The 26,240-nt window shown below is 37.3% G+C and overlaps 3 protein-coding genes across 5 annotated transcripts; 2 read left to right on the top strand and 1 right to left on the bottom strand.

Annotated features, from left to right (window-relative positions):
• Positions 1–1,739: 1,739 nt before the first annotated feature.
• On the top strand, positions 1,740–9,689 carry LOC117621259 (UTP--glucose-1-phosphate uridylyltransferase). 3 transcript variants are annotated; one of them, XM_034351629.1, is made up of 22 exons: positions 1,740–2,084; positions 2,195–2,282; positions 2,368–2,415; positions 2,559–2,653; positions 2,771–2,861; positions 3,787–3,847; positions 3,936–4,013; positions 4,093–4,143; positions 4,250–4,323; positions 5,537–5,609; positions 5,703–5,760; positions 5,894–5,940; positions 6,012–6,077; positions 6,768–6,800; positions 7,914–7,966; positions 8,032–8,107; positions 8,179–8,235; positions 8,349–8,432; positions 8,519–8,617; positions 8,699–8,803; positions 9,265–9,336; positions 9,441–9,689. In XM_034351629.1, exons 2-22 carry the CDS (start codon positions 2,215–2,217, stop codon positions 9,465–9,467), a joined length of 1,416 nt encoding a protein of 471 aa, XP_034207520.1. In that variant the 5' UTR covers positions 1,740–2,084; positions 2,195–2,214; the 3' UTR covers positions 9,468–9,689. The 3 variants fall into 3 exon arrangements, with proteins under 3 accessions (XP_034207520.1, XP_034207521.1, XP_034207522.1); XM_034351630.1 differs by having other exon boundaries at positions 1,740–2,282; XM_034351631.1 differs by lacking the exon at positions 6,768–6,800 and having other exon boundaries at positions 1,865–2,084.
• A 1,118-nt stretch (positions 9,690–10,807) lies between these two features.
• On the top strand, positions 10,808–12,961 carry LOC117623121 (transcription elongation factor SPT4 homolog 1-like). The gene is made up of 5 exons (XM_034353983.1): positions 10,808–11,041; positions 11,137–11,228; positions 11,331–11,386; positions 11,727–11,788; positions 12,681–12,961. Exons 1-5 carry the CDS (start codon positions 10,949–10,951, stop codon positions 12,729–12,731), a joined length of 354 nt encoding a protein of 117 aa, XP_034209874.1. The 5' UTR covers positions 10,808–10,948; the 3' UTR covers positions 12,732–12,961.
• A 6,655-nt stretch (positions 12,962–19,616) lies between these two features.
• Positions 19,617–23,700, bottom strand: LOC117623122 (homeobox-leucine zipper protein ROC8). Its single transcript, XM_034353984.1, has 10 exons — positions 23,425–23,700; positions 22,646–22,763; positions 22,344–22,535; positions 21,744–22,208; positions 21,530–21,631; positions 21,231–21,437; positions 20,863–21,043; positions 20,467–20,735; positions 20,269–20,358; positions 19,617–20,178 (listed from the first exon to the last, which is right to left on the bottom strand). Exons 1-10 carry the CDS (start codon positions 23,541–23,543, stop codon positions 19,807–19,809), a joined length of 2,115 nt encoding a protein of 704 aa, XP_034209875.1. The 5' UTR covers positions 23,544–23,700; the 3' UTR covers positions 19,617–19,806.
• Between the last annotated feature and the right edge of the window lie 2,540 nt (positions 23,701–26,240).

Consider the following 26,240-nt stretch of genomic DNA (forward strand, 5'->3'; position numbering starts at 1 on the left):
TTGACTTGACGTACATATTAACGAGTCGTCACACCTCTATCAACACTAACACATAGCTTATCACGGCGATAAACCAGTCTCCAAAAAGCTAAATATAAACCAATTTATGCCTCTTAATTAAGATAATTGTTCCTTGAACCAAGAAAAACTATTTTTCTCTTCATATAGTCGAACTAACTTAGACATCATAGTCTATTTGTCTCACACCACACGTTTGTGCCAAAATACTATGACTATCTGAAAAGCTAAAAACTCTGTGGATTGAACATTTAAGGTTTTTACCTAAATTAACCTTAAGTCCCTTCATGCATTCATATCATACATGAAAAATTGTTTTATGTAAAAATATTGACTAAGTATGAAAAATGATTTTTTGGAATAATCATTTTCTCAAGATAATTTTTGGCAGCTTTTATTCCTTTCACATCAAATAAGAAAACTTGATTTTATGGGATTTTAGTATGAAGTATATATTGACTTAATGAGCTATCATTTTTAGCATAAATCGTCTTTTGCACTAAAACCGATTTTCATATTTTGATTTGATGGGAATTTGATTTTCTAGTATTTTTATTTGAATCCAAATGGGGGTACTTCCTTATTTACATTGTAAACTTAAGTAAATAGATTAATATAAAAATAAATAAAAGTAGAAAGACAAAGACATTTGGAAATAAAGTAATTTATATACTAGTTGAGCAAATGGGCAATTTGAAACACCTACATTGGTTTTTTCGGCCAGTGAAGGTGCAGCTGCACCTCCTTGCATCTTAATAGGTCTATCACTGGTGCCAAAGGTCTTTTGAGCAGACGTACGAATTCCCCACAACACTCGACATCCATCTCCAATGGGTGACCATAAAATGTATTATTCAAGGATTGAAAAGCTTTGGGTTTTTGAAGATATTTCAATAAAATTATATTCCACATTAAGAAGTAATGGTTACTTATGGTACTACTTGTGAAATTAGGTATGAGTTCGACAACTTTCAAGAGTTTGATTTTTTCAGTCGTTGAAGCTGTAAATTTAGAGTTCTCAAGCACCAAAAATTCTTTAACAAATATTAATTTGATTGGAGTTGAAATGTTTGAGTTGCAGATACCCAAAATTTATGAAACTTGAGAAAAGTCTCTCAATTGTTTTTGTCTTTATGAAAACTTCAAGATGGACGTATGTTATGCTCATTGCGATCCTTTCTATTTTTTGGGCCTACGCAATACCATAACGGGTTACCTCTTTGTAGGTGAAGTGAAGTGCAGACCAATTGAATGGGGTGGCTTGGGCGCTGCTAGTGCTAGGTAGACTGGAATAATGTGGGCCAAATTTCTGATGCAGCTGGAGTGGGCTTCAAATACAAAACATGGACTACAAGTATTTGCTTGTTTGGGCTTTATCAGTTGTGGGCTACATAAAAGCATGGTAGGTTTGCTTTTGGACCTGATAGCACCCGTGGGCCAACTTGCGGGAGATCTTGGCGGGCCCATGTGCTTTACTCCACTTTTGGATGTATATGGGCTCGGAATCATGGCTCCGGTAAATGAGTGATACCATTTTATTGCAACGGTTGACGGTCGTCCATGAAATGCAATAGTAGTAGAACAACTGATAATCAAGATGTTCCATAGGAAAAAAAAGAAGATAACAGAGAATAATTGACGAAGGTAGCAAAATAGAATTGGAAATTGGAAACTAGAGGGAGAGAGAGAAACAACTGTTCAGACAGACAGACAGACAGTCAGATTAGATAGGTGGCAACCCAAAACTGGTGGGACGGGGGAAAGTGAGGTGTCAATGTTGGCGTAAAAGAGGCGCCACTCTTTTCTGAGATTAGACGAAGCGGAACCAAAACGTCATATTCGCCTGCATATTCGTTGTCCCCAAAATCAAACCCATCTTCATTATTCGTTATTATAAAAACCAACCTCTTTACCCCACCAAAATCAAAAATCACTACGCAGCGAAACCAACCCACTGTTTTACGTTAACTATATACACTTTGCCAAATCTCACTTAGTCCCTACATCCTACAGTACAAACACATTTCCGGAATTTCTATATCTCAAAGTCACTCTCATTCTTCAAGGTGCACACAGCTTATATCAATATCAGTATCAATATCATCACCTCTCTCTGTTGTCTCTCTCTGTCCAATTTCGAAGCTCACATCTCTCGTTTCTTTTGTTCTCTCCGAAGAATTTTGAGGCTCTTCACCAATGGCTGCTGTAGCTACCGCTAACGTCGACAAGCTCAAATCTGAAGTCGCTGCTCTGAGCCAAATCAGGTGCGCTAGTCTAGTTTCTCGTTGGATCCAGTTGTGAATTTCTGATTCCTATGTGATCTGAGCTTGATTTTGTTCGTTTTTGCAGCGACAATGAGAAAAACGGATTCATCAACCTCGTCTCTCGTTATGTCAGGTGCGAATCGAATTTGTTTGTTTGTTTTTTTGGTCTGTTTGGTTGATGAGAAAATGATGATCAGTTTGAGACTCAAATCCTAATGAATTTGTGTATGTTGATTGAATCTTTGTGTTTGAATGTTATCCAACAACATGTAACAGTGGAGGAGAAGCAGAACATGTGGAGTGGAGTAAGATCCAGACTCCTACTGATGAAGTAGTGGTCCCTTATGATGGCTTGGCACCTACTCCTGACGGTAATCTTAATCTTAAATTTTTTTTCATTTTTATTTTTCTGTTTATTTAGCGATTCACATTTGTGAATTGTAAAATGCTTATGGTTATTATGGTTCTTGAATTCTTGATCTGTAAAGATCCTGCGGAGATCAAGACGCTTTTGGACAAACTTGTGGTGCTAAAGCTTAATGGAGGTTTGGGAACAACAATGGGTTGCACTGGCCCCAAGTATGCCTTCGGATCTCATTTTGATTACGTTTCTTTTTCTTGTTTACGTATGGCTCGTTAAGGTGGCAATTGTTATTTCATTACCAGTTCCATGCAAAAAATCTTACCGGCTGATTTAGATTTGGGATTCTTGATGTAGGAGAATGTTACCTTTTTTTAATTTTTTTAATTTAAAAATGTTATGCCTTTTCATATCTGCATTACACAATTAACTTGTGGCTCAATTATTTATTTTTTAACTTTGCAAAAGAAACTAGGGACTAGGGAGTAGTTTGATTATCCCCGCTTGGCCTCCATTTGTTGTACCTGACTATTATGGTGTTTTGCTTTATTGTTTTGTTGCTTCAATCTTGCAATATTTCTTCACGTAGAAAATGCATTGAATAATTCAAATTTGTAGATGAACTGCTCTACTGGTGGATGTGCTGTAATGCATCATGTCAAAGATTTAAATCCAAACTGATTATATTTGGATTAACATTTTAGTGTCCTGATGTCAAATTTTAATTGGATCAAACCAAACATTGGCTAGTTCTAATCCAACCCAGACCAGAACCTTGTAGTAAGGTTTGATAATATAAATCTATATATTCATTTGGTAATGAAAGCTATATATTCTTATTGCTTTAAATGAAAAGTTACTTTTTAAATATCAGATATAGATGAAAAAGTGTATATGTTATTTGAGTTCTGATCTTGGATATTGAATTTTCTTTTGCATTCAATGCCTTTGCAATTTTGTAGATCCGCCAGACTTGAATTCTGTAATGGATACTGCTATACTAATCTAATTCTGGTTCAATGTCTGGTTCAAAATCTGGTTCATCCACACAAAAGAGTCCCAATCATGGGGTGCTATTCTGTATATGATCTATCTCGTTTCCATAACATCAATGATTCTAGGTTCATTTTCTTTGTCATGTAGGTCTGTCATTGAAGTTCGAAATGGGTTGACATTTCTGGACTTAATTGTCATCCAGATTGAGGTTATCTTTTTGTCTTTTCCTTCTCTCTGCCTCTCTCTTCTCTCTCTCTCTTGACGTTTATATCAGCTTACCCAGCTAATATTTTCAGACTCTCAATAACAAATATGGGAGCAGTGTTCCCCTGCTTTTGATGAACTCATTCAACACTCATGATGATACACAGAAGGTTTGAGTATTTACTTCTGTAGTTTATTATTTCATCCTTACATTTTACCCGTGAGCTAACTAGGTCTTGCCTCCATTAGATTGTAGAAAAGTACACCAAGTCAAATGTTCAGATTCATACTTTTAACCAGGTCTGTGGTACCTTTCTGGATCGTGTGCTTTACTATTTATTCTTCTGTATACCGAATACTTAAAACATTGAACTTATACCTTTTCCCATATTTTTTGGATGTGCAGAGTCAGTATCCTCGTCTGGTTGTTGAAGATTTTTCGCCACTTCCATCCAAAGGACAGACTGGCAAGGATGGATGGTATGATTTATTATTCACTCTGGGGCTCATGCACAATTGTTTCCCAGTTAGCTTTTAGTTTTGTACTGTTTTTTGTATTTGGAGCATATATAATCCGTGCCTGATGATCTGTTAATACTTTTGCTGAGATTCCGGTCTGGTACACACGTGTATGATTTCATGTGCGTGTGGGGCCAATCATATCTCTGTGTGTGTTTATGCATGTCTGACATGATTTTTATGTTTTGTTCAAGGAAGTTAGTTGTTATGAAATGAAAGCATTGATATGGTCGTTGTGACTTTTCAGAAATGGTTAATACGAATTGCTCTTGATAAAACCAATTAAACATTGTAATTAAACAACTATAGTGGATCCATGCTTTTTCAACTTTCAGTTATATTTTAAAATTATGTTATGATGTCGCCATGAGTCATGTGTATTTATGTATGTCTCATATGTTGAAGGAAATCTAGTTGTTAAATTGTCTTTTACCTTCTTTTGATACCACTTGGGATTGTTAGACTAGTTTATGATATCAATAAAAAAGGGCACCACAACGAAGACATTCAGGGGCAAACTTGTATCAACTCATACAACTAAAGTCAGCATGCATTTCTTGTACAACTCCTGCCTTACTAGCCAATAATCACTCCTGGTATCATTTACTTCTTTTCCCCTCACATATATTTCAGGCCAACTCCTATCCAAAGTGCATGATACAGAGCAGGTTCTAAGTTTTGTTTATGAGCTCTCCTGTAACCTGGTGTAATTATTGTTTTTGGGTCAAAACCAGTGTAGTTAATAGGGAAAAGGGAATTCTTTTATGCACAAATTCATATAATATTTTGTCTACTCTCTTTCTCTAGTGGTTTCAGTGACCAGGATCCCTCATGAACATTTTTCCTTTTACACATGTTAACAAAAGGACTTTTCTGTTGTGCAACTAGCTTTTTCTTTGTTTTTTATTATGAGAATTTGGTATTCGTTCTTTGTCTAGTAGTTTGAGTGACCACGAACCTGCGTGAACATTGTTGCCTTTAACACTTGCATATTTAACACTAGAACGTTTTGTTTTCCTTGGTAGTGGGCTTGTAATTGTGATGTAGTGATTTAGATTAAAAAAAAACACCTAAGCCCTGTAATTGATAGTTGGTAGGAATCTAATTTTATATCGAGTGAAATTTCATGCAACATCCCATTCTTTCTGCTCATGATCATTGTATGCACATGAAGGTATCCTCCTGGCCATGGTGATGTGTTCCCATCCCTGAAGAATAGCGGCAAACTTGATCTGTTATTGTCACAGGTTGGTCTCTTGATGCCTTTTGTGATCATTTTATTATTTGCTCATGTCCCAGGTATAATTTTTCCTGCACTTACATCTCTCTCTATTTTTCAGGGTAAGGAGTACGTGTTTGTTGCTAACTCTGACAACTTGGGTGCTGTTGTTGATTTGAGTATCCTATTTGTGGTTCAGATTGGCACGTCTACTTTCTAGATTATGGTTCTTCACTGTGTATGATATATTATTCTTTCACTTTGATAAAAGAAGTCCTTTTAGATGTTATTATCCTTGACTGGATGCAATAGAAATTCTAAATCATTTGATCCACAAAAAGAACGAATACTGCATGGAGGTATGAAAAGGTTATTGGTATTACCTTTTCATCTTCAAAGTAGTTTCTACATATCTTTCTGATTTATGCAGGTTACACCGAAAACATTGGCAGATGTGAAGGGTGGCACTCTGATCTCTTATGAGGGAAGGGTTCAGGTACAAATTTTTTATCCATTGGGCTATGATATATTGAAAACTTTCTATTTTGACTTCTTTCTTATGAAGCAGAAATTATTATTACTAAACTTTGGTGGCTTCTCCACATCTCTTCAGTACGTACTTTTATCAAGCTATTTTTATTTCAAGAAGTTTGTTTATGAGCGTTTGATTTTCTTCTTCTTCATCATCATTTTTTTTAATTAGACGTTTTCAAATATTTAGAAGTTTAGTCTTCTTAATAACAAAATAACATCCTTTTCATTGTAGTTTGTTGAAATAAAGAGATAATATAAAAAGTGTCACTATGGGACAACAGATGTGGCAGTGATTTAGTAGTAAATGACCTTATATTTCACCTATAAGCATCAGTTTCGAACCTTGATCACCCAAAACAATGGGATTTTGTGAAGACAATCTAGTTGAACTGGCTGGTTCTGAAGAACTGTGAGCTGGTTAACCTAATTCACGGTTGAATGGCCCAGTTCCCCTGTTGTGGCTCTTTTTTTCAGCAAATGGCCTTTAAATGAAAACCTGATTGGTCAGCTGGCAGATTCTCCTGGTTAACCCCTTTTTTTAAAGAATGGCATTAACTCAATGTGAATGCATCTTCTTTCCATTATGATGCAACATTTTTGAGAACTCTGGCTATGCATGACCTTTTTCCTTTTATCTGATGTTCTTGTGCAGCTCCTGGAAATTGCTCAAGTCCCTGATGCACATGTAAGTCGTGTTTCTATTGTTTTACTGCCCCCCCCCCCCCCCCCCCCCCCCCCTTCCCCTTATATTTAGTTTGTCATCTTGTTCTCGCTGCCGATAGCAGCTATTTACTAATCTCACTACAGATAACAGCTATTACTATATAGATAGAATTCCTACTTGTATGCTAATTGAACCACTGAAGTAGTAGGGGGAGGCAGATGAGATGATACGTAACAAAGCAGTTGTTCGTGTAGAATGATTTACTAGTTTTTATAAGATAGTATATAAAGAAATAATATTTACGATGAGGCATTAACTAAGTAGAAATAAGTTTATGTTGATTGCTTTAGGATTGTAACCAATCAATCTTATTATCATTAGTTTTCGACCCAAGAATTTAATATATTTTTTCAAAAATAATATTGACAAAATGCTTGAAAACCTTATAAAAGAGGGAAGTGCCAACACTTTGAGTGTGGTGGGACTGGTAGAGCTGAATAATTTACTGCAAGTTCTGTGGTGAGATATAGGCATTTGAACATAGCTGTTGATAAGAAGATTGCAAACTAACAAATCTACTAAATAAATGGATAATAGGATGGATGGTTGGATTTCTTTTTTAAGCCTTGAATTGTGACAATAAGCAGTACATTCAGTAGGGTAAAAGATGAGGATACTACATGCCACTTAATCATGGTTCATACAATTGGAGAACAATGTAGAAGAAGTTGTATGTAATGTAAAACACTCACATTTTAACCTCATTTCTGATATCACTAAATAATAGAGTACAAATGGAGCTCAAAGTTTTGTATAGAACATGCAGTTCTATCTATTACAATAAATTTTTCTACACATTGAAAATAGAAATCGCTCCTCCTTGATTCACTGCAAGTGCCAATTTATCCCTTTTACTATTCTCCATTTCTATCTTCATCATGATGCTGTCTTGAGTGATGCATTGTCATCCTTGACAATTGATAACAATGACCTGGCCTTTGGTTTGCTTCCTTTTATTGGAAATTAGGTGTTGTACCTGTATCCTTGCGTTGGATGATACAAGCACATTCCTGTTTACAATACAGATTTGCCCAGTTTATAGTTTGATGATATGGGGTGCTTTCTTTGAAACAGGTCAATGAATTCAAGTCCATAGAGAAGTTCAAAATTTTCAACACAAATAATTTGTAAGTCATGTTACCCAAAATCTTGTAAACATCCATCAATTGTATGCTAACAAAGTACCATTCAGGTGGGTGAACTTGAATGCAATTAAAAGGCTTGTGGAAGCTGATGCACTTAAGATGGAAATTATCCCAAACCCGAAGGTATACATTTTTCATATGAAGCCTCATTGTGCCAAGATTCTGGTTTTCTGATGCTTAGATTTTTTATATAGGAAGTGGATGGAGTCAAAGTTCTTCAGCTAGAAACTGCGGCTGGTGCAGCAATCAGGGTACTGAATACAATTCATTTTAGGATGTTATCGATAGTTAAAGCTTGTTGTTCAATTTTCTATAGGAATTGATCTTTTAATTCATAATTTTAATGATTCGTTCCTATGACCAGTTCTTTAATCATGCTATTGGTATCAATGTACCTCGATCTCGATTTCTTCCAGTGAAGGCAACTTCTGATTTGCTTCTTGTCCAGGCAACCATCTTTTCCCAATTCTAGATCTTGGATCTTTACTAATGATTTGAAGCTTGTCTAACGCATGTATCTATCTTCTTTTGCAGTCTGACCTTTATACCTTAGAAGATGGCTTTGTTATCCGGAACAAAGCTAGAACAAATCCTGCAAATCCAACTATTGAACTGGGGCCTGAATTTAAGAAGGTGAGTATTTAATGTAGTGATCTCATGACTTTTGATGTCGCTGCTTCTTGATAATGATTGTGATCATTTCTTTACTTATAGGTTGGCAATTTCTTGAGTCGATTCAAGTCAATTCCCAGCATCCTTGAGCTCGATAGCCTTAAGGTGTCTGGTGATGTGTGGTTCGGTGCTGGCGTTGTTCTCAAGGTATGCATGTACCCAATAACTTAAAAGTTGCATCTTTTTTATTTTTTTTATTTTTTTGAGGTCATGCCCACCAATATCCTGGTCGAATTTAGTATTTGACTTCGATGAAAAGTTATTGATATTTGACCTTTAGTTAAGTTATAATGAATTGGATCGGGAGATTAAAAGGAAAAAGAAAAAAGAAAAAAGTAGAATTGTTGATGGTGGTGGAATTTTTAATTACATACATGCAGACAAGTATATGGTCATAGTTTGCTTCCCCCCCCACCACAACTCTTCTATATGGTTTGTGGCTTGTCCATGTCTACTAGATTGCAACATAGATTATTAACCATCCATGTCCGTTATTGATCTCTTTTCATTTTTCTTCTGGGAACCCTTCACCCTTGCCATAGACAATAATTCAATGGTTATGTATGGCATATTAATGTTGTCTGCCATTTTGTTTTTATTTAATGAAGGGGAAAGTAACTATCACAGCAAAATCTGGGGTGAAGTTGGAAATTCCTGATAATGCTGTGCTTGAGAACAAGGTAAAACACAGTCAGTTTAGATTTAGACCATTGTACTTTTTCTCTATTACGTTGATTATGGTCGGTCACTGTTTGATGTGCCGGTTATTTGCACTTCTGTGCAGGATATCAATGGCCCTGAGGACCTCTAAGTTTCTTGTCCTGGAATGAATCGGAGAGCATACTCAAGTTGAAGATCGAGTCCTGTGGTTGTGCCATGCTTGATTATTCTGATAGGGAAATAAATGTTTTACAATTTTTGTTGCATATGAGTTTGGTCAAGGTTTCCATGTTTAACCCTACTGTTTATGAATGAAAGTTTAATGCCAAGGCAGAGCATAACATATTAGTTATGTATTGGTGTTTCTTCATAATTGACATTTTTTTTTCTTTGTACTTCTAATCCGTGTCATAATTAGGCAATGAAGGAGAAAGTAGATTGAATATTCTTTGTAGGGCCTCCCATAGCAAAGCAGGATTTGGTCGTTGTCCATCCTTTTAAACTATACATACTACCATCGAATCGCTTGCCTGATACTATGTTCGAGAAAGATTTTCTAATTTATTTGTCTTTTAATTTACTAATCTTATACCCTAAATTAAAATATCAACTTTATCATCCACCTATATTATAAAATGTAGCAGTATGACCGTAAATGACAATTTAGGGATTTAGTAATTACACCGGGTTGATGTTAGTAATAACCAGATAATGTACACAAGGAGGATGTTTTTACACTTCGCATGTTGGCAATAAAGAGAAGCAAATTGCTAATGTTGTGATTCTTTATGAATCTATCAAAGAATTCGTAAATTCTCGTATAATAACTGATTTGGGGCAATATCAGATGCAATAATACCATGGACACCGACATTACTTATCACATCATGTAGAATTTGCTTTCTGGATCTTTCCAATAAACTCAGCCTATGCGAATATTGTTTTAACATATAATGGCTGTGCAATAGGCATATAAATTACTTCTTTTATATGTAACTGGTTGGGTGTGCCTCATATTCCATTTTCATATGGTCTCTCCTAAATTTTATATGTAACTGGTTGGTTGCATTTTGTCTGTTCATTTGGTGGATTTCATATTTTCTCAACATAAAGAGGATTCCACTACTTCTAATGGCCGTTTGGGATTGCTTCTTTAAAAAACACTTTTGTTCATAAATGTTTTTAGTAAAAACGCTTTTATTATAAAAACGTTGAAATTTTCATAAAAAATCCAAGTGCTTCTTCTACAACCCACAAATACTGATTAATTTTTCTACTAAACACTGTCTGAAACTTTTGAATATCAAAAAACGCTTTTAGCTATTCAGAATCACTCTCAATAGATGCTAATACTACATTACAAACAGCTACTTTGATCACTTCAACAGAAATCCCTAAACATTCACTTATGACAACCAATTGTTTTCATAAACAGGCATTGGCTTGAAGTGAAAACAAGTCTTTTTAAATTGATAAAAGAAAGGAGAGGAGAAACTCTAGAAGGTTGTATTGTACCCAAGAAACAAAAATAAAAACCACTATATAGCGTGCTCCTCTGCTTGTGCTAATTATTTTCACATTAGAAGAGGCAAACGTAATTGGTGTACGAGCGTCTATTTTGGCTGAAAGAAGATGAGAAACGCACAACCTGCCCAGATTCCGACCAGCTTCGGCCACGAGCTTAGAGCTTGCCTTCGTTGCCGCCTCGTCAAGACGTACGATCAGGTCAGGTTTTAGTTTTGCTTTTGGTTTTTGCTATTTCAGAGATTTTAGGGTTTTGGTTGAGTACAAAACAAACACAAATACAAATTCAAATGCAGTTCAGGGAATCGGGATGTGAGAACTGCCCTTTCTTCAATCTGCACGATGATAACGAGCGAATCTCCGATTGCACCACCCCTAATTTTAACGGGTCGGTCGTCCGTACTCTTCTTCTCTGAGACGATTTTGATTTTCTTCCTTGTTTTTTGGTCATCGCCAATTGACCTGCATGTTCGCATTGCTCGGGTTTCAGGATAATTTCAATGATGGATCCAACTAGGAGTTGGGCTGGACGGTGGCTCCGAATTGGTATGTTTTTCTTTCAGCTCGTCTTGTTTCATAAATTTATTCATTTCTAGATTTTTCATCCACACAAATAAGTGACTTTGAGAATCATTCTTTTGCTTTTACTCTTCTTTCTACTTTTCTTCTGGAATTTGCTTGCTTGTGAAAAATTTCATCTTGAAATCTATTTTTGAGTCTCTTATGCATTCTTTTAACACTTGATATCATTGTGGCTGACCCTGAAGTTCTAAATGAACCTGTGCTTCCATTTTTTGCTTTTAGAAATTTTCCATGCTCTAGATTATGCCTTTAATCTGGCATTTGATTTACATATCTGGAACTGGCTTTGGAATTTAAATTTCAGGAAAATTTGTCCCTGGCGTCTACACTCTTGCTGTTTCAGAGGCTCTATCAGAGGATTTGCAGGTAACACAATGCTTTTGCTATTTTTCTTTGTTAGTTATATAAATTTCCAATAAATTGGGTAGCGGCCACTTGTTTTTTATTTGTTAATGTGGTCAATTCATTTAACTATATAATTTCGTGTATTGTGGGCTTTCGGTTGGGATACTTGTCCAGTAGCTAGTTAGCTACCAGATCTTTCAAACGAATTTATAAGTACCTTGAAAACTGTGTCTCGTACATAACTTTAGGAGTAAAGAAAGAATTCCAGCTTGTGGAACTTTGTTTAACAGTCCAGCGAGATATGACTGGCTTTTGTAATGTGTTCTGTATATTCATGGTTGAAGTATTTAATTTTAACTGTAAAAGAAACTATAGCTAGGACACAGTGCTGTTGTTGGAAAATTCTCTTTCTTTTATTTGTCAATCGTTGAGCCACAGAGCATATCTAATGGTTTAGTCTCCCTGTCCCTTTTCCTTCCCGTGAGGTGTAAATTGGTCCTTTAATCTGTTTATATTGTGAAAACTGCTGTATGATTTTATCATTCATGAGGATCAGTTCTGTAATGATCCCATTCGCAGTCATGGTTATATTGATAGATGTACCATGAAAGCCAAATGGGGCAATTCAGTGTTAGGACATTGCATTATATAAGTAATTCATTGTCCGCTTGTTCCTTCCCATTTCATTATCATTGGCATTGGAGCTTAAACCGGCCATGTGTACAGATGTTCACGGACAGTTTCCATGTGTCTTGTTTACTTTCCAAATCCATAGAGATTGCTTGTATTGGGAGGGTTGAACTTCTAGCACTAATTGCATGACTTGGATTTTTGCGTTCTTTTTTTCCCATTGTATTTCGATCTGTTACATAATGCGTTAGCTGATTTCTTTACTTGGTTCATCTTTTTGCAGAATTTATGCGAAGATGAGCGGGTGCAATATGTACCACCAAAGCGTGCATGAATGACCAATTGATCGGACCAAACAAGAACAAATCCCTGTTGAAAAACATTTTCAAGACTTTAAGCAAATGTCTGTTTATGAAAACAATTGGTTGTCGGAAGTGAATGTTTTCTATAGGAGTTTCTCCTAAAGTGATCAAAGTAGGCCCTTTGTAATGTAGTATTAGGATTAGTAGAATCCTCCTTATTTTGGGCAAATATGAAGGCCACCAATTAATAGACCAAATGCAAGGCCAAGAATCACAATATATATATTATGGAGTATCTCCTTTAGCACAATTCAATTGACAAAATGCAAGGCCACGTGCAAATGGAATATGAGGCACACACGCATATGTGCTCGCATCCAATGAGTTACATATAAAAGAAGTAATTTATATACCAATTGCACAGCCATTATATGTTAAAACAATATTTGCAAAGGCTGAGTTTATTGGAACAAATCCAGAAAGTAATACTCCATGGATTATTTCCGGACTCGATGAGTAATCAGTAATGTAGTGCCCGCAGCATTATTGTTATTTTTTTTTCTGATATTGCCCCAAATCATTAGCAAATTTGCTTCTGGTTTGGACCTGGCCTTACCTGCCTTCAATAAGCGCTTCCTAGATATAGGTCCGTTTTCATCAAGATGTAATTGAAGTATAGGCCGCATGCTCTTCCACTCTCGCCAAATATGCAATTAGTATGTCTATAATTTTTAAGGAATTTACAGTATATGCCACCATCATAAATGAAATTATATGAAAACACATTACTATAATTCAGAATTTCCTTACATATATATATGGAAAACACAACCGAGACCTTGTAGGATACATAGATTCTCGATATATCAAAGATTCACACAAGAGTAACTCCCAAACTGGTTATGTATTTACTTCTGGCAATACAATGATCTCATGGCGATCTACCAAACAAACTTTGGTTGTTCCATCCTCTAATCATTTGGAAACTCTTGCACTGCTCCATGAAGCCAAAATGTGTATGGTTATTAGGATCTCAAGTCCATCATATTCGGAGTACATGTGATCTTCCTTAAACAACAAAAGATCATGTTCAACGCTCCTTCTATAACTCAATTCAAAGAAAGGTTTATCAAGGGTGACATAACCAAACACATATCATCAAAATTCTTCTACGCACATGAGATTTAAAAAGTCAAGAGATCGATGTTGAACAATCTTGGACAAGGAGAATGTAAATTATCGCTCATGTAAACAAAAAATATGTTGAATGTCCTTGGTTGGTAAAGAAAATATGATGGATGTCCTTATTTGTTTTTTTTTTAAAAAAGGCAGAAGGTTTGCGTGTCATTTAGAAAATTATCAGGGACCTTTATGTCACATACTCTAATACTTAAAGAATTAGGGTTACTAAGAAACTAATCCTCCCGCCTATAAATATTAGATTATAAATTACAAAAGCGAAGAGAGTGAAACCTATTTCCTCTGTATCGGCACCTCATAAACAAACTAGTCTAACTCAAATCTTCTTCTCCATTAAGTTTGCAATCATGGGCCAAGGTATGTTTCTTTCTTTATATGTTGATTGAAAGCTATTTTAAAAACTATCAAATTCTGGATCTTGGATTTCTGCTTTACATATTAGAGTTATGGTTGAAATTTTCATGATATTCCCATTATGGATTTTAGCGTTTGATTTGTATTGATTAAATCATACCTATTATGTTTTTATGGTGATTAAATTTGACGTTTTACTTTTACACTGCGCTGAATCATGAAAGATTATGACTTTGTTTAGGAATGCGTCTTTAGGATTCACTTATGCTTATAAGGGCTTCTAGCAAAAGCGCATTAATTATAAAAACGTTGAAATTTTCATAAGAAATTCAAGTGTTTTTCCAGAAAGTGCTTCTATGACCTATTAGCACTTCAAAATGTTTTTGCCAAATGCTGTTAGAAATGCTTTTAGCCTTTACAGAAGTACTCCCAAACATACCCTATATTTTTTTTCGTTGGAGGCTCGAATGAGTAAATGAAGGAATTATTATTTGTATGCATATGTTCCTTCTTTATACATGAAATGATGCGAAGTGATGTATGTTGAATAGACTACGCACAAATGTTCCTTTTTTATTATTTGTTGATCATCATTTAGACTATTAATTATTTTACTACTCGAACAGACGCTCGATCTCACTTTACCTCATGAAACTGAAATTTTCTCACTTAACCCCTAAAATCTCTAAACATAGTTGAAATTTTCTCATTTTACCACTTCCGTAAAAAATAAAGTTAAAATGTGCTGATGTGGCATGTGCATCTTCAGATAGGTTGAACTCAATCGATAAGGGCTAAATGGGCATGAGCTTCCCTTTGAATAACAAGTCGTCGGAGGGAGACATAGTGAGGTTGGGGTCGTCCATATGGTCATGGCTAGGCCTAGAAGAAACCGTGAAGTTGAACTCTTTCTCACATTCCACGCCACCCTCCGACTATACTTTATCAACATCATCATCTTCCTGTGAGCTATCGTCGTCATATTCTTAGGGCTTTGCACCGCTCTCGATTGTACTGTGGCCATAGGGTTTGTGGCTCAGCTTCGTTTTCTTTGGGGGAGCTTAATTTTTAGGGTTTGCAGATCGTTTTGCCATTAGGCAAAGCAAGTGAAAGACAATGTATGCAAAAAGAAATTTAAGGAGAGATAGAGCTGTGGAAGGAAAGAAAAAGGGGGAAAAAAAAAGGAAGAGGAAGAAAAGTTTAAGGGTGGGCACTACTTTTACCATGTCACAAAGTTTAGATTGGGAGTATAGGACCACATGGTAAAAAGACTGAAATAGTCCTGCCACATCATCAAAACTAACGGAGTTATGAATAAAGATGATGACATAGGGCAAAGTGGAACACCAAGCCTTGGTCAAGGGGGCAAAGTGGGCCACTTCATCTTCCAAGGGGCAATGTAAGATATGACAATAGTTCCTGGGGGCACTACAGTAAAAAAGCCTAAATAAAAGGTTATTATAATTTTTTTTTTAAGGTTAACAAACCCTTTCTTCTCTTTCTTTGCCTCCACACCAGCTCATCACCCCTCACCTCCATCTTCCTCATTTCCCCCTCTTCCCTTTATGCTTATCCTTATCCCCAAAGCACCCACCCCAACCCAACCACCCCACTCCCACTTCCCTCTTTCGCCACCCTACTTCCCTCTTCCGTTTTCGGTCACCCCCATCCTCAAATATGATCAAGACGCCTAAATCAACTTCTATGCCTCTCCTCACCAATCTTTGTCTATGTTTATGTCTATCTATCTATCTCTTTGTGTCTCTTTGCCTCTCTCTTCCCTTTCCGAGATAGAGGAGGGGGTGGATTGGTGCGATGAGGGTTAATTAGGGGTGGGGTGTGATGGAGGTGCCATGAGGGTTGGATGGGGAGGCAAGGGGGTAAAGTGAGAAAATTTCAGCAATGTTTAGAGATTCTAAGGATTAAGTGAGAAAATTTTAGTTTCAAGGGGTAAAGTGAGATCAAGCGTCCGTTACAGGAGGTAAAACAATAATTAAGCCTATAAAAAAAAACATTGAACCTTATTATGTTTTTAACATCATAAGTATGTTGATTTGCTTCGCAATGTTTAAGAGCCACCTAAAGGTATTAGATTAGTTTTTCATGACTGATACATATAAATGGAGTAATTTGTATGTCTTATTTGAGTCTAATTTTTCTGTTACCCTTTTTCATGTGCCTTCCTGTTACCTTTCTAATTTATTGACACATGTCCCTACACTCACTTCTAACATAATAGTGTTAACTCTTTTAATAAAAATATAATACAAAAATAATTATTAAAGGAGAAAAAAACAGCAACCACCACTACAACCCTACCCACCGGTCGGCCCACCACCCAACCTGGAGAGCCAACCCACCCATTGTAAGGGCTTTTTCATTCCGACAGCTACTGCGGGCCTGAGCTGCTGTAAAGAGCCCAATGTGTGAAAATCACTCCTGGGTTTGAGTTCAAAAATCAGACCCCAAGAATGTTTCGAAAGGGTAGCTGAGCTTTAGGAAGCACCTTGGTTACCTTCACCAGCAAAAAAGACAATTGCTTACAAATAAATTCTTAGCTTGACATGAGAGGCTTGCGGCATGGAAGCAAACAAATCATGAGTTTAGCATTAAAGAGAGAGAGCTGTAAGTTCCTATGAGAAACATGGGTTCTAAAGAGAAGGAGAATGGATTCTAAGTGGGTTTGTTGAAGAAAGAGAGGGATGGGGGTATATTGGGTGTGTTGAGTAGTTTCTGGCAGATTGACGAAAACTCTGTCAAGCTTTGGAACAGTTTACCAAAAGGGAAAATAGGGAGAGATGGAAGGATGTGGCTTGAAATTGCAGAGGTTTCAGAGGTGATAGATAAAGCTTGCTCTCCATATATGTGTTATGTGTTGGGTAGGAGGTAGCCCTTTTTATAGCCTCTAGAAGCTCCTCAATTCCATGAAACTGTAATGGTTTCTCTCCAATTTTGTCAAGTCTCCCCTTCCCTTTTTATTATCTCCTTTCAATTCATCCTCTTTTATGCAATTTTCCTCTGTCCAAACACCTAAGACAAGGTTTTTGGGAACTTTAAAGCCTTTTCCCGCAGCTGCTTCAGTGGTGACTTCCAATCTTTGGTTATCACCTCTCATTCTTTTCTCCCCTATTTCATGGCAAGGTTTGGTAAAGGAAAGAGATAGATATCTTTGGCTAGTCTGAAGGCTGCCTTTTCTCCTGCGCGCGCTAATATCCTCTTGTTTTTTGAACTATCTGCCTTGAGGTTTGCTTTGCCCACGTGCTAGAGCCTCCCAGTAGTTCACATACATAGGCAGCTTTGGCTTTTGGCCAGGCTTTTGTCTCCAGCCATGTGCTGGAGATTGCAGATATTTTCTTCTTGGTTGCTTAGGTTTTCCTAAGGTGATGGGTTAGCCCATTAAGAGAATGGACTAATTTCCTAAAGTTATGGGCTATCTTATTAAGGTGATATGCTATTTTATCAACGTGATGGGCCAATTTTTCCTAAAGTATTGGGTTATTTCTCTCCTTTATGTTTACCCACATATTTAGGCTCAAGAAATGGGCTTGAGTTTTGGGGCTCCCAAGCAACCCAAAACTTCCATTTCTCGACTCATCAATGGGCCTCATGGAAGCTCGTTACCATCCATACTACAACCCACTCAAGCAAGCCCCGAGCATTTGCGTGGCTTGGGCCCACTTAAGCTTGTAGCATGGTTGGGTGTGAAATAATAATTTCCTGCTTGGCATGGCATGTCAATCGACGTGCTTTAATTTTATCGTCCTTCAAAAGAGATATGATGCTTGACGGGGTAATTAGCATGGGCTCGTAGAGTTAGTGTATTTTATAAGCTTATCTCAATTCTTAGCATGACAGATTGCATATTTTTTTGGCATGGCACGTGGTCGTGGCTCATGCAAGCTTGCATGACGAATTTCGCGTGCTCCGAACCGGGTCTTTTCTTAATAAAGTGTCGCACTAGGCCGGGAATTTATTCGAGCCAAAACCGTGGATTTTTTGGGACTCAACATCCATCCAACCTGCCTCACCTTGTCGGTGGCAACCCCTCTCCTAGCTGCCGCCTACAGCAACCTTTCTCTTGTCTGTCCTGGGGGGATCTCAATATCTCTATCATAATTACATAGGCTTGGCTGCATCAGAGGTTTGAAGGTGAAGAATACTAAGAATATGTGTGTTCCTTGTTTTCTTAACTTGAGATGCAGTGAAGATGAAGGGGCTGTTGAGGCCACAACATAATATGGTTCATTGCACAAAACATCCTACAATTTTGAAGCCCTTTAATGTCATTCTTGTTTGAGGCTTTAACAGATGAGATTGACTATGTTGTTGGGGTTTTGAGTTTGGGAAAGAAAATGGTAAAGTAGAAAAGAAAGAGAGAGAAAGGGATATTGAGATAATGAGGTGTTTCCGGCGGCAAGGAGGAGAGGGGTTGCCCGCCGGCGGGATGCGGTGGCTGACCATGTTGGATGGGTGGTGGAGTTGGCTGAGGATGTGTGTGTGGGTGGGGCTGTAGGCTGTTGGTTTTTGTTTTTTATTTAATAATTAGTTTTGTTTTAGTTTTATTTTTATTAAAAGAGTTAACATTGTTATGTCAGAAGTTTTTTTTTTTTTTTTTTTTTTGGAGGTCCTTTCCTATTGAAAGGGGCGATAGCATATTAAACTCACACACACAACACGGATGTTAGGACTCGAACCCAGGACCTTGCCTGAGGAAGTAAATACTCCAAACCACTACACTAGTGGGTCCTTTGCGTTATGTTAGAAGTTTAAGTGTAGGGACATACTTCAATAAATTAGAAAGGTGATAAGGAAGCACAGGGAAAAGGCTAACATGAAAATTGGACTCGTCTTATTTAGATTGGTTTTGGATAGCCAAATATAACAAAGCTTGTGTCATTAATTGAGAATATATAATTAGCAATAGTGTAAAATAAGTGCATCAGGTATAATAGTTGGTTATTGGTATTATCATAGTCTAATCAAAGGAGATTAATTCTAATGATATTCTGTTTATTGATTTTTCAGGCCACGCAATATTGTTGTGAGCAGTTTCTTTTGGATGCATGATTGAAGACATGCCTAATGGGATGCTCCAACGAGTAGCTTGGCCTCTCTAACCATATGGGTGCTCCAAGGTGAGTAGCTTCGCTTCTTTAACCATATAATTAGGTCTTCTCACCATTGGGAGGTGAGCAGCTCCAACTGCTGGACAAATTATACAGTAACACGGTATCACCACGTGGCGATTAACACATGGTATTACGTTCTACTGAGTTTACGACATATGGATGGTGCTGCTATCTATTTTATAGTAGCAAAATGAAAATAAAATATCAGCCTAATAAATAGGAAGGCCCCTATGTCATGTCATTACATGGATGAAAAACAAATATGTCCTCTTAAAAATACCCAATTATCCAAAATGAAATTTTAAAATGAGTCTAAGAACAGCCTAACATTGCTGCTGTCTGTCACAAAGAAAAACTTCTCAGCCTAATCCTACGGACTAGTTTTATTCTTTAGCATAGCAGCCACAGGTAGCCAACTAATAGGTTAATCCAAGCCGGAGCAGTTGAGAGCAGCCTTGATTTTTTGAACGGTGGAACTGATAAGAGTATTGACAGTTGCCACTGACTCCATGTTGAGCTGCTTTGAAGATGTGGGGCTGGAAACCAGTATCTGGAAAGCCACTGTAAGAAGTGAACCACCTGACCTGCCATTGCTTGCAGCAGGCCCAGTTTCGGGATGGCCATCGCCAGAGATTACGAACCCCGATGGAAGTATGGGTATCTTGGAAGAATCCTCACCACATACTGCTATATTGAGAGCTGGTATGTCAACTGGAGCATATATAACCAAGGCCCCCAAAGAGTCTATGTAGCTCTCTTGAAGCATAACCATGTTATTCTCTGTAGGGATGAAAGGCTGCTCCACAAAAACCATTGATGAAATGAATTTCGGTTTTCCCCATATTTCATGGACAAATAAATCTCTGGAAGAAGGAAAGGAAATTACCCGAATGATGGATATACAGTTTCCGGGATGAGTTCCAGTTGAAATGCGAGTCACCTCGTGCACTGGATTTCCATTACAGAGAACATCCCACTGAGAGACAAATCAAGTTAAGCTCATTGTTAAGGTCACATTTCAACCTCTAATTAGTGGTAAATGAATATATGAACCAAAGTTAGGATCCTTTTATTAGTTAGAAACCTGAAGTCTTGTTTCCTCATCTCTGAAGAAGTTGAAAACATTCTGAGACGGCAGAGGAAGCCAAAGAGAAGTAGCAACACTGACAACCATGCCGTTGGGCTGTCCTGGTTCTGTGTTTTTACGAACAGAGACTCGAACCCCGCTGTTGTGCACTTCTGATAATTGAGGAAAATCAAGTTTACCTGCCATGCTCAACATTCCACAGAAGTTCTTGACCATCCTGTGGGAAAGCTTCATTGTGCTCCTCCTCCCTTGGGGCGTAGTAATCACTAAACAACGGATAACATGTCCTCATCAGAACTCAAAATCATTACGAAATGATCAGGACAGAAAAGAGAACTAGACATATGATCACATAACCCAATAGATTTTTCTTTTTCTTTCTGGTAGGCTTACCTCCTCCAAACTCACAACTAGGTGCAACCTCGTCCATTGAGTAATCAAATCTCTCACACATCCTCTGAAGAGTAACAATCCATCTTTCAGCGCCATACGCAACATTGCTACAGATAAGATCTCTATAGAGCCGATGGGTTTGTGTCTTGTCGTCTACTTCGACATGCTCGATCCAGGTCACCTATCATGGATGCAGCCAATATTTATGACACAACTCTTCCAAGTAGAAAATGTCTTAAACTAAGAATACAGGAATTCTGAGATGTTCTCTTGGCCTTTTCCCATTAGCTTGGCGAGCGTATTCTCAGAACTAGTACTAGTACTGCATCTAGATGTAATTATATGGTTAAAGAGACGAAGCTACTTACTTTCGAACATCCGTTATGCATGTCTTTAATCATGCATCCGGAAGGAAGTCTCCATGATCGAGTTTGACATGCAGAAGTCTCTTTGGGGAAATCATACGATACATCCACAATCACCCAAGTGCCTATTTCAATCTGCTGACAATGGCGAAGAAAGTAGAAGTCCCGCGACAGCACCAATGGTGAGAGAATGTGCATTTGTTCATACATCTGTGTTAAAGCAATTTGATTTGTATGACTAGTCATGATAAACTATAGGAAAATAATTTAAAAACTGAACCAAACAATGACTTTATACATACCAGCTGCAGGCGGCCACTCTGGTTTCCCACCATTCCACTTTCAAGTACTTGAATCGTCTTAGCGTTTGTGATAATTGTAGGGAAGAGATCTTCCCATTTACTCTGCAAAATTAAACAATTGTGCTTAAACTTCTTTGATCTTACCAGTACTACAGAGTGGTGGTGGCGGCTTAATATATAGGAAATAATGGCAAGTAAGAGTTATAGCACTAACGGAGTCTAAAAAAATGTCAACCAAGTGCTCTGCACTAATGGACACTACTCCTGAATCTTTTGAAGACTCGACACGAGCACTGGAGCTCTTGAAGTGGTTCGGCCTTGGAAATATCTTATCATAGCTGTCACGGTTGAGGAGATATCTCCCGTCACCGGGCGATTTGATCCACAAGGGCTCTTTGATCTCAAAACTTTTGAGCAGTTCTTCTATGGCACTGGCAGCAGTATCTGCCATGTGTGTCTTTTCCATTTCAGGGATTTCTTTTAATTGATAAGCTAATGCAGCATTATTAGCAACTGCAGGATTGGTAGGATTGAGACTAAGGGGAGGGCTTCCCATCCCTTGGTTCATGGAACTTCCTGATGAGAAATCAAATGAGGATCCAGCAGCGGACGCTAACGAATCAATATGTGATATTGGTTTCCCAATATACTTGGAAAGAAGGCTGGCTACCTTATCATGCTGCAAAAGAAAATATTCCTAACTAGACATCAATAAAGGGAATCCACCTATAAATATAATGTACAATAATTTACATTAAAGATCTGATTAAATTATAGCGCACAGACAGAAATTATTTATGTTCTAAATATTTGCCTCTTCTCTCAATTGAGCATTCTCTAGCTGAAGTTTCTGTAAACAAAGCTGCCTCTCTTCTTCACCAAACGGTGGACCACCACAAGTTGGGCAAATCACATTCTTTAGGGCCTCGCGGAATGCAAAGTTTTCACATTGAATTCTTTCATTATTTACGCGAAGAACAGTGTTGTCTGCTCTCTCATTTTGAGCCTGAAATGTACCAAGTACAGAAAGATTCACCATTACACATGCAATATAGAATAAAATGAAAAAACAAATTGCTAAGCATGCATGTCGTCGAAGTGAGAAAAATGGAGAACCTTTGTCTGTGTTCGTTTATTTTGAAACCAGAACTTGATCTGTCTTGGCTCAAGCCCTAACTCCCTGCTCAGCTGTTGACGCTGGTTGTCATCGGGGTGGGCGCACTCCTTGAATAATCTTCACCAAAGAGAACCCCATTATCATTTGAAGAAGTGATACAAAGAAGGGGATAGAAAAAAAGAAAAAGCCTCATATTGGTGAAAAGTAGATACCAAGGATTAATTTCAAATATCAAATGATTTGAGAGATAGATATGTCTTCAAGCAAAAGGTATAAAAGAGAGAGAATTTCTTGGAATGCAGATCAAGGTCTATCTTTGAAGAAAACCTTCAAAACAAGCACTGATCTGGGATATACACCCAATTACAAGCGAGGGTCAGAAGAAAAATAAAAAATAAAAAAATCTCTAACTAGAAGATTTAGAAGAGAGTGCAGACATATCAGAAGACAGTACATGCAAAAACGTCTTTAACATCTACACGTGTATTTTCTTCTCTTTGTTTTCTCTTTGGAAAAACAGATCTGTGTTATGAAGTAAAGAAGGCAGAAGTTGGACATGTATATCATCCTATAGAAATCCAATTCCACAAAGTTGATAAACAAATAAAAATCATCCCACAAAAACCATAATCTTCAAGAAACACATCTCAGGAAAATGATGATCTAATTAGATACTGAAACAAAAAGGGAAAAAAAAACATTCAGGTCAAGTGAAGATGTTGTCCTTTATATGTGAACATGAGTTGAGGTATAGAAAAAAGCAGTTATTGATTCTCACTCTTCAAGTCGCTGTATCTGTTCAGAAGTATGGCGATGATACTTCTTATTGCCCCTGCGAGAACTCGATGGTTCTTGTTCATCACCTGATACTCCAGCATTTCCCTTTGGCAACTCCATTCTCTACCACATTAAGAGAACACAAAACAAAAGCTTTTCTTTCTGAAACCAAATAAGAGGCACACACACACAAAACTCATAGACACACACATCATATATGAAAGTATAAATTAACAAGGAATTAATTCACACATGCCATCCAACCAACATCCAGATAAAAAATATGAATATCTGAGGTTGGTCAAAATCCCATATAAGGACACCAAATTAATTTCGAAACTAGCCCAATTAGGACAGAGATATCTACGTTAATTTGGTTTCTATGATTCTGGGTTGTCTTGGATTTCTTCCTTATGAATTTGGGTTTTATGGAAAGTTTTCAATCTGTTCTGGTTTCATACACCTAATGAGTAATGAACTACACCGAAGAGTAACAGCTAAATACTAGATGAGGTCAACAAGAATCGAGGGGGCTCTGTGCTGTCTTTAACAAAACTACCAAATCTGCAAAATGGATTTTCAAACAGATATAGAAGACACATGACTTTCCAAACTTCATTGCCAAATGGCGAAGCCAGTAAAAGTCTTGGCTGCATGTTCAGATGCTCTCAGACCACCATTATGAACAAGACCCTTTCTCACTAAGAAATGAATTCTTTTCTTTTCAATGGATGATATCAATAGTGTATGCATAATCAAGACTATCAAAAAGTATTTGCTAACGATAATAGGACAAGATCGACAGTAATAGGGAATGTTACTTGAGAGTATCTCCCTAAAAGTTTTAGTGAGGAAATATGTTTTGTTGTCAATTCCTCATTGGGCTTCAGCAACGAATTTCAACTTTCCACGTTGTAGGCCTGTTGTAGTAGGCTTTAGCGACGAATTTATTCATGCGTTTGCATGGACAAAAGGCATTTTCATTATGATCACATTTGAGCATCTTCAACAACTTTGGAATGCTAAAATAGGTGAGTCACATAATCAAAACTCTCTCCACCAGTCTTGTCAAACTTAATCATCAAAGTTACAATCTGCTTCTCTATCTTGGCTTTCAAAACGTATTTTACTTTAGAAAATATAAAACCTACCAAAATATTAAAAACATGCATTTTTTCTTTTCATATAATAAATACATAGACATTATTTACATGTTTTTTGTATTTTTAATTTATTATTTTCTATAACATTGCATTAATTGAATTGAAGATTATATTGGGACATAAATTTATTAGAGTTACCGCCAGATCGTACGTTATTATTTGGTTGGCATGTTGGTTGATGTAGACACGAGATTGTACATTATTATTACATTATCCATACTTAAATTAATGCTTGAAAAGTATTGTTTGACCTTTCTATTACTTATTTATATGAAACGTCGAAATTTATTACTCTAGTGATTAAAAGTATTTACTCTTACATATGTGTTGAAAGTTCGAGCTGACGTGCAACTCTCATTGTAGCTTAACTACTCTTTTGAATGGTTCTCTATTTTATATGACTACACTTGTGCCTCATCTCATTCGTTGGGTTAAAAGATCCGTTAATTCTTATGATTGCACTTGTAAAATGGGTTGGGTCGGACCAGCCTAAAGTTAGTCCAAGCCCTTCCCAACAGTGGGCTTTTTCAGCTCTAAGGGTTGAACTGGCCGACCAGGCCTGCTCTATCTTCAATAGGCTTAGCCCAGCCCTAAATGTTTGAGCAAATGGACGGGCCAATGTTTTGCTTACACGTAAGGCACACTGACTGAAATAATAATATAATTTATATATTTTAGAAATGTTAAAATAAAAATGATTTTGAAGATTTTTTTATTTGTAAGATATACATATCAATAAAAATTTAAAATCATGTTTATAAAACAATAAGGCTGTGGGGGTCTTTTTCTTCCGGCAGCTGCAAATGGGCTGGGCTACCGTAAAGCAGAAATTACTGGAATTGCCCCCTGTGCCTGAGTTCAAAAATTAAGCCCCAAAAGCACTTCGAAAGGGCAGTAAAGCCTTAGGAAGTGTTCTGGTTATCTTCACCAACGAAAATGATGGCTGCTTATAGGTAATTTATGCTTGCTTACAGATAAAGTTTTAGCTTAGCATGAGGAGATTGTGGCATGGGGGCAAGGTCAGCATGAGTTGAGCACCAAAGAGGAGAATAAGGCTTCCTAGGGAGAAATGGGAGTGTTTAAGATGAGGGAGACAAGGTTTGCAGGATGATCTTGGCTAAAAGGGGCTAAAGGAAGGGCATTACTTCTTCCGGCAGCTTGACAGACTTTGAAAATAGTCTGTTAACAGAGAAGAACGAAGAAGAAGAGTGAATAGGGCTACTGGATTTTTGCTAGTAAGAGAGGAAGCTTGCTCTCTCAGCCTGGGTTGGTTTTTGCTAGGTGGAGGGGACCTTCTTTTATAGCTGCGGGAAATCCTCATTCCCCAAGAAACCCTAATGGTCTCTTCCCCATCTTAGCAAGGTTTTCCTTCCCTTTTCCTTTCCTCTCTTGACTTTTTCTGTTTTAGTGAGATTTTTCTCTATCTATTTGCACAAAATCAGGGATTTTGGAGCTCAAGGCCTCCTTTCCTGCGGCTGCTTCAGTAGAAGATTTCTACTTTCGGCCATCTTTTTTTCCTTGTTTTCTTCATTTTTCCAAAGCTAGGTCTGATAGGAAGGAGTTGGGGTGTGTATGTTGGTTTGAAGAGTGTCTCTCTTCCTGGCAGCTTGCATGTTAACATCCCTTGGTTTCTCTGATGTTTTGTTTTTGGAAC

The sequence above is a fragment of the Prunus dulcis genome, chromosome 3 (assembly GCF_902201215.1).
Source record: "Prunus dulcis chromosome 3, ALMONDv2, whole genome shotgun sequence".
NCBI classification, from domain to species: Eukaryota; Viridiplantae; Streptophyta; class Magnoliopsida; order Rosales; family Rosaceae; genus Prunus; species Prunus dulcis.

Bases quoted from the DNA above. Each gene is read 5' to 3' on its own strand.
- LOC117623122 (XM_034353984.1), bottom strand. From the start codon at position 23,543: ATGGAGTTGCCAAAGGGAAATGCTGGAGTATCAGGTGATGAACAAGAA. The intron at 22,536-22,645 runs GTTCTCCATTTT...GGTACATTTCAG, and splicing joins ATAAACGAACACAGACAAAG to GCTCAAAATGAGAGAGCAGA. The intron at 21,632-21,743 runs GTTAGTGCTATA...TTAATTTTGCAG, and splicing joins TTGACATTTTTTTAGACTCC to AGTAAATGGGAAGATCTCTT.
- LOC117623121 (XM_034353983.1), top strand. From the start codon at position 10,949: ATGAGAAACGCACAACCTGCCCAGATTCCGACCAGCTTCGGCCACGAG. The intron at 11,229-11,330 runs GTCGGTCGTCCG...CTCGGGTTTCAG, and splicing joins ACCACCCCTAATTTTAACGG to GATAATTTCAATGATGGATC. The intron at 11,387-11,726 runs GTATGTTTTTCT...TTTAAATTTCAG, and splicing joins TGGACGGTGGCTCCGAATTG to GAAAATTTGTCCCTGGCGTC.
- LOC117621259 (XM_034351630.1), top strand. From the start codon at position 2,215: ATGGCTGCTGTAGCTACCGCTAACGTCGACAAGCTCAAATCTGAAGTC. The intron at 2,283-2,367 runs GTGCGCTAGTCT...TCGTTTTTGCAG, and splicing joins GCTGCTCTGAGCCAAATCAG to CGACAATGAGAAAAACGGAT. The intron at 4,014-4,092 runs GTTTGAGTATTT...TGCCTCCATTAG, and splicing joins CTCATGATGATACACAGAAG to ATTGTAGAAAAGTACACCAA.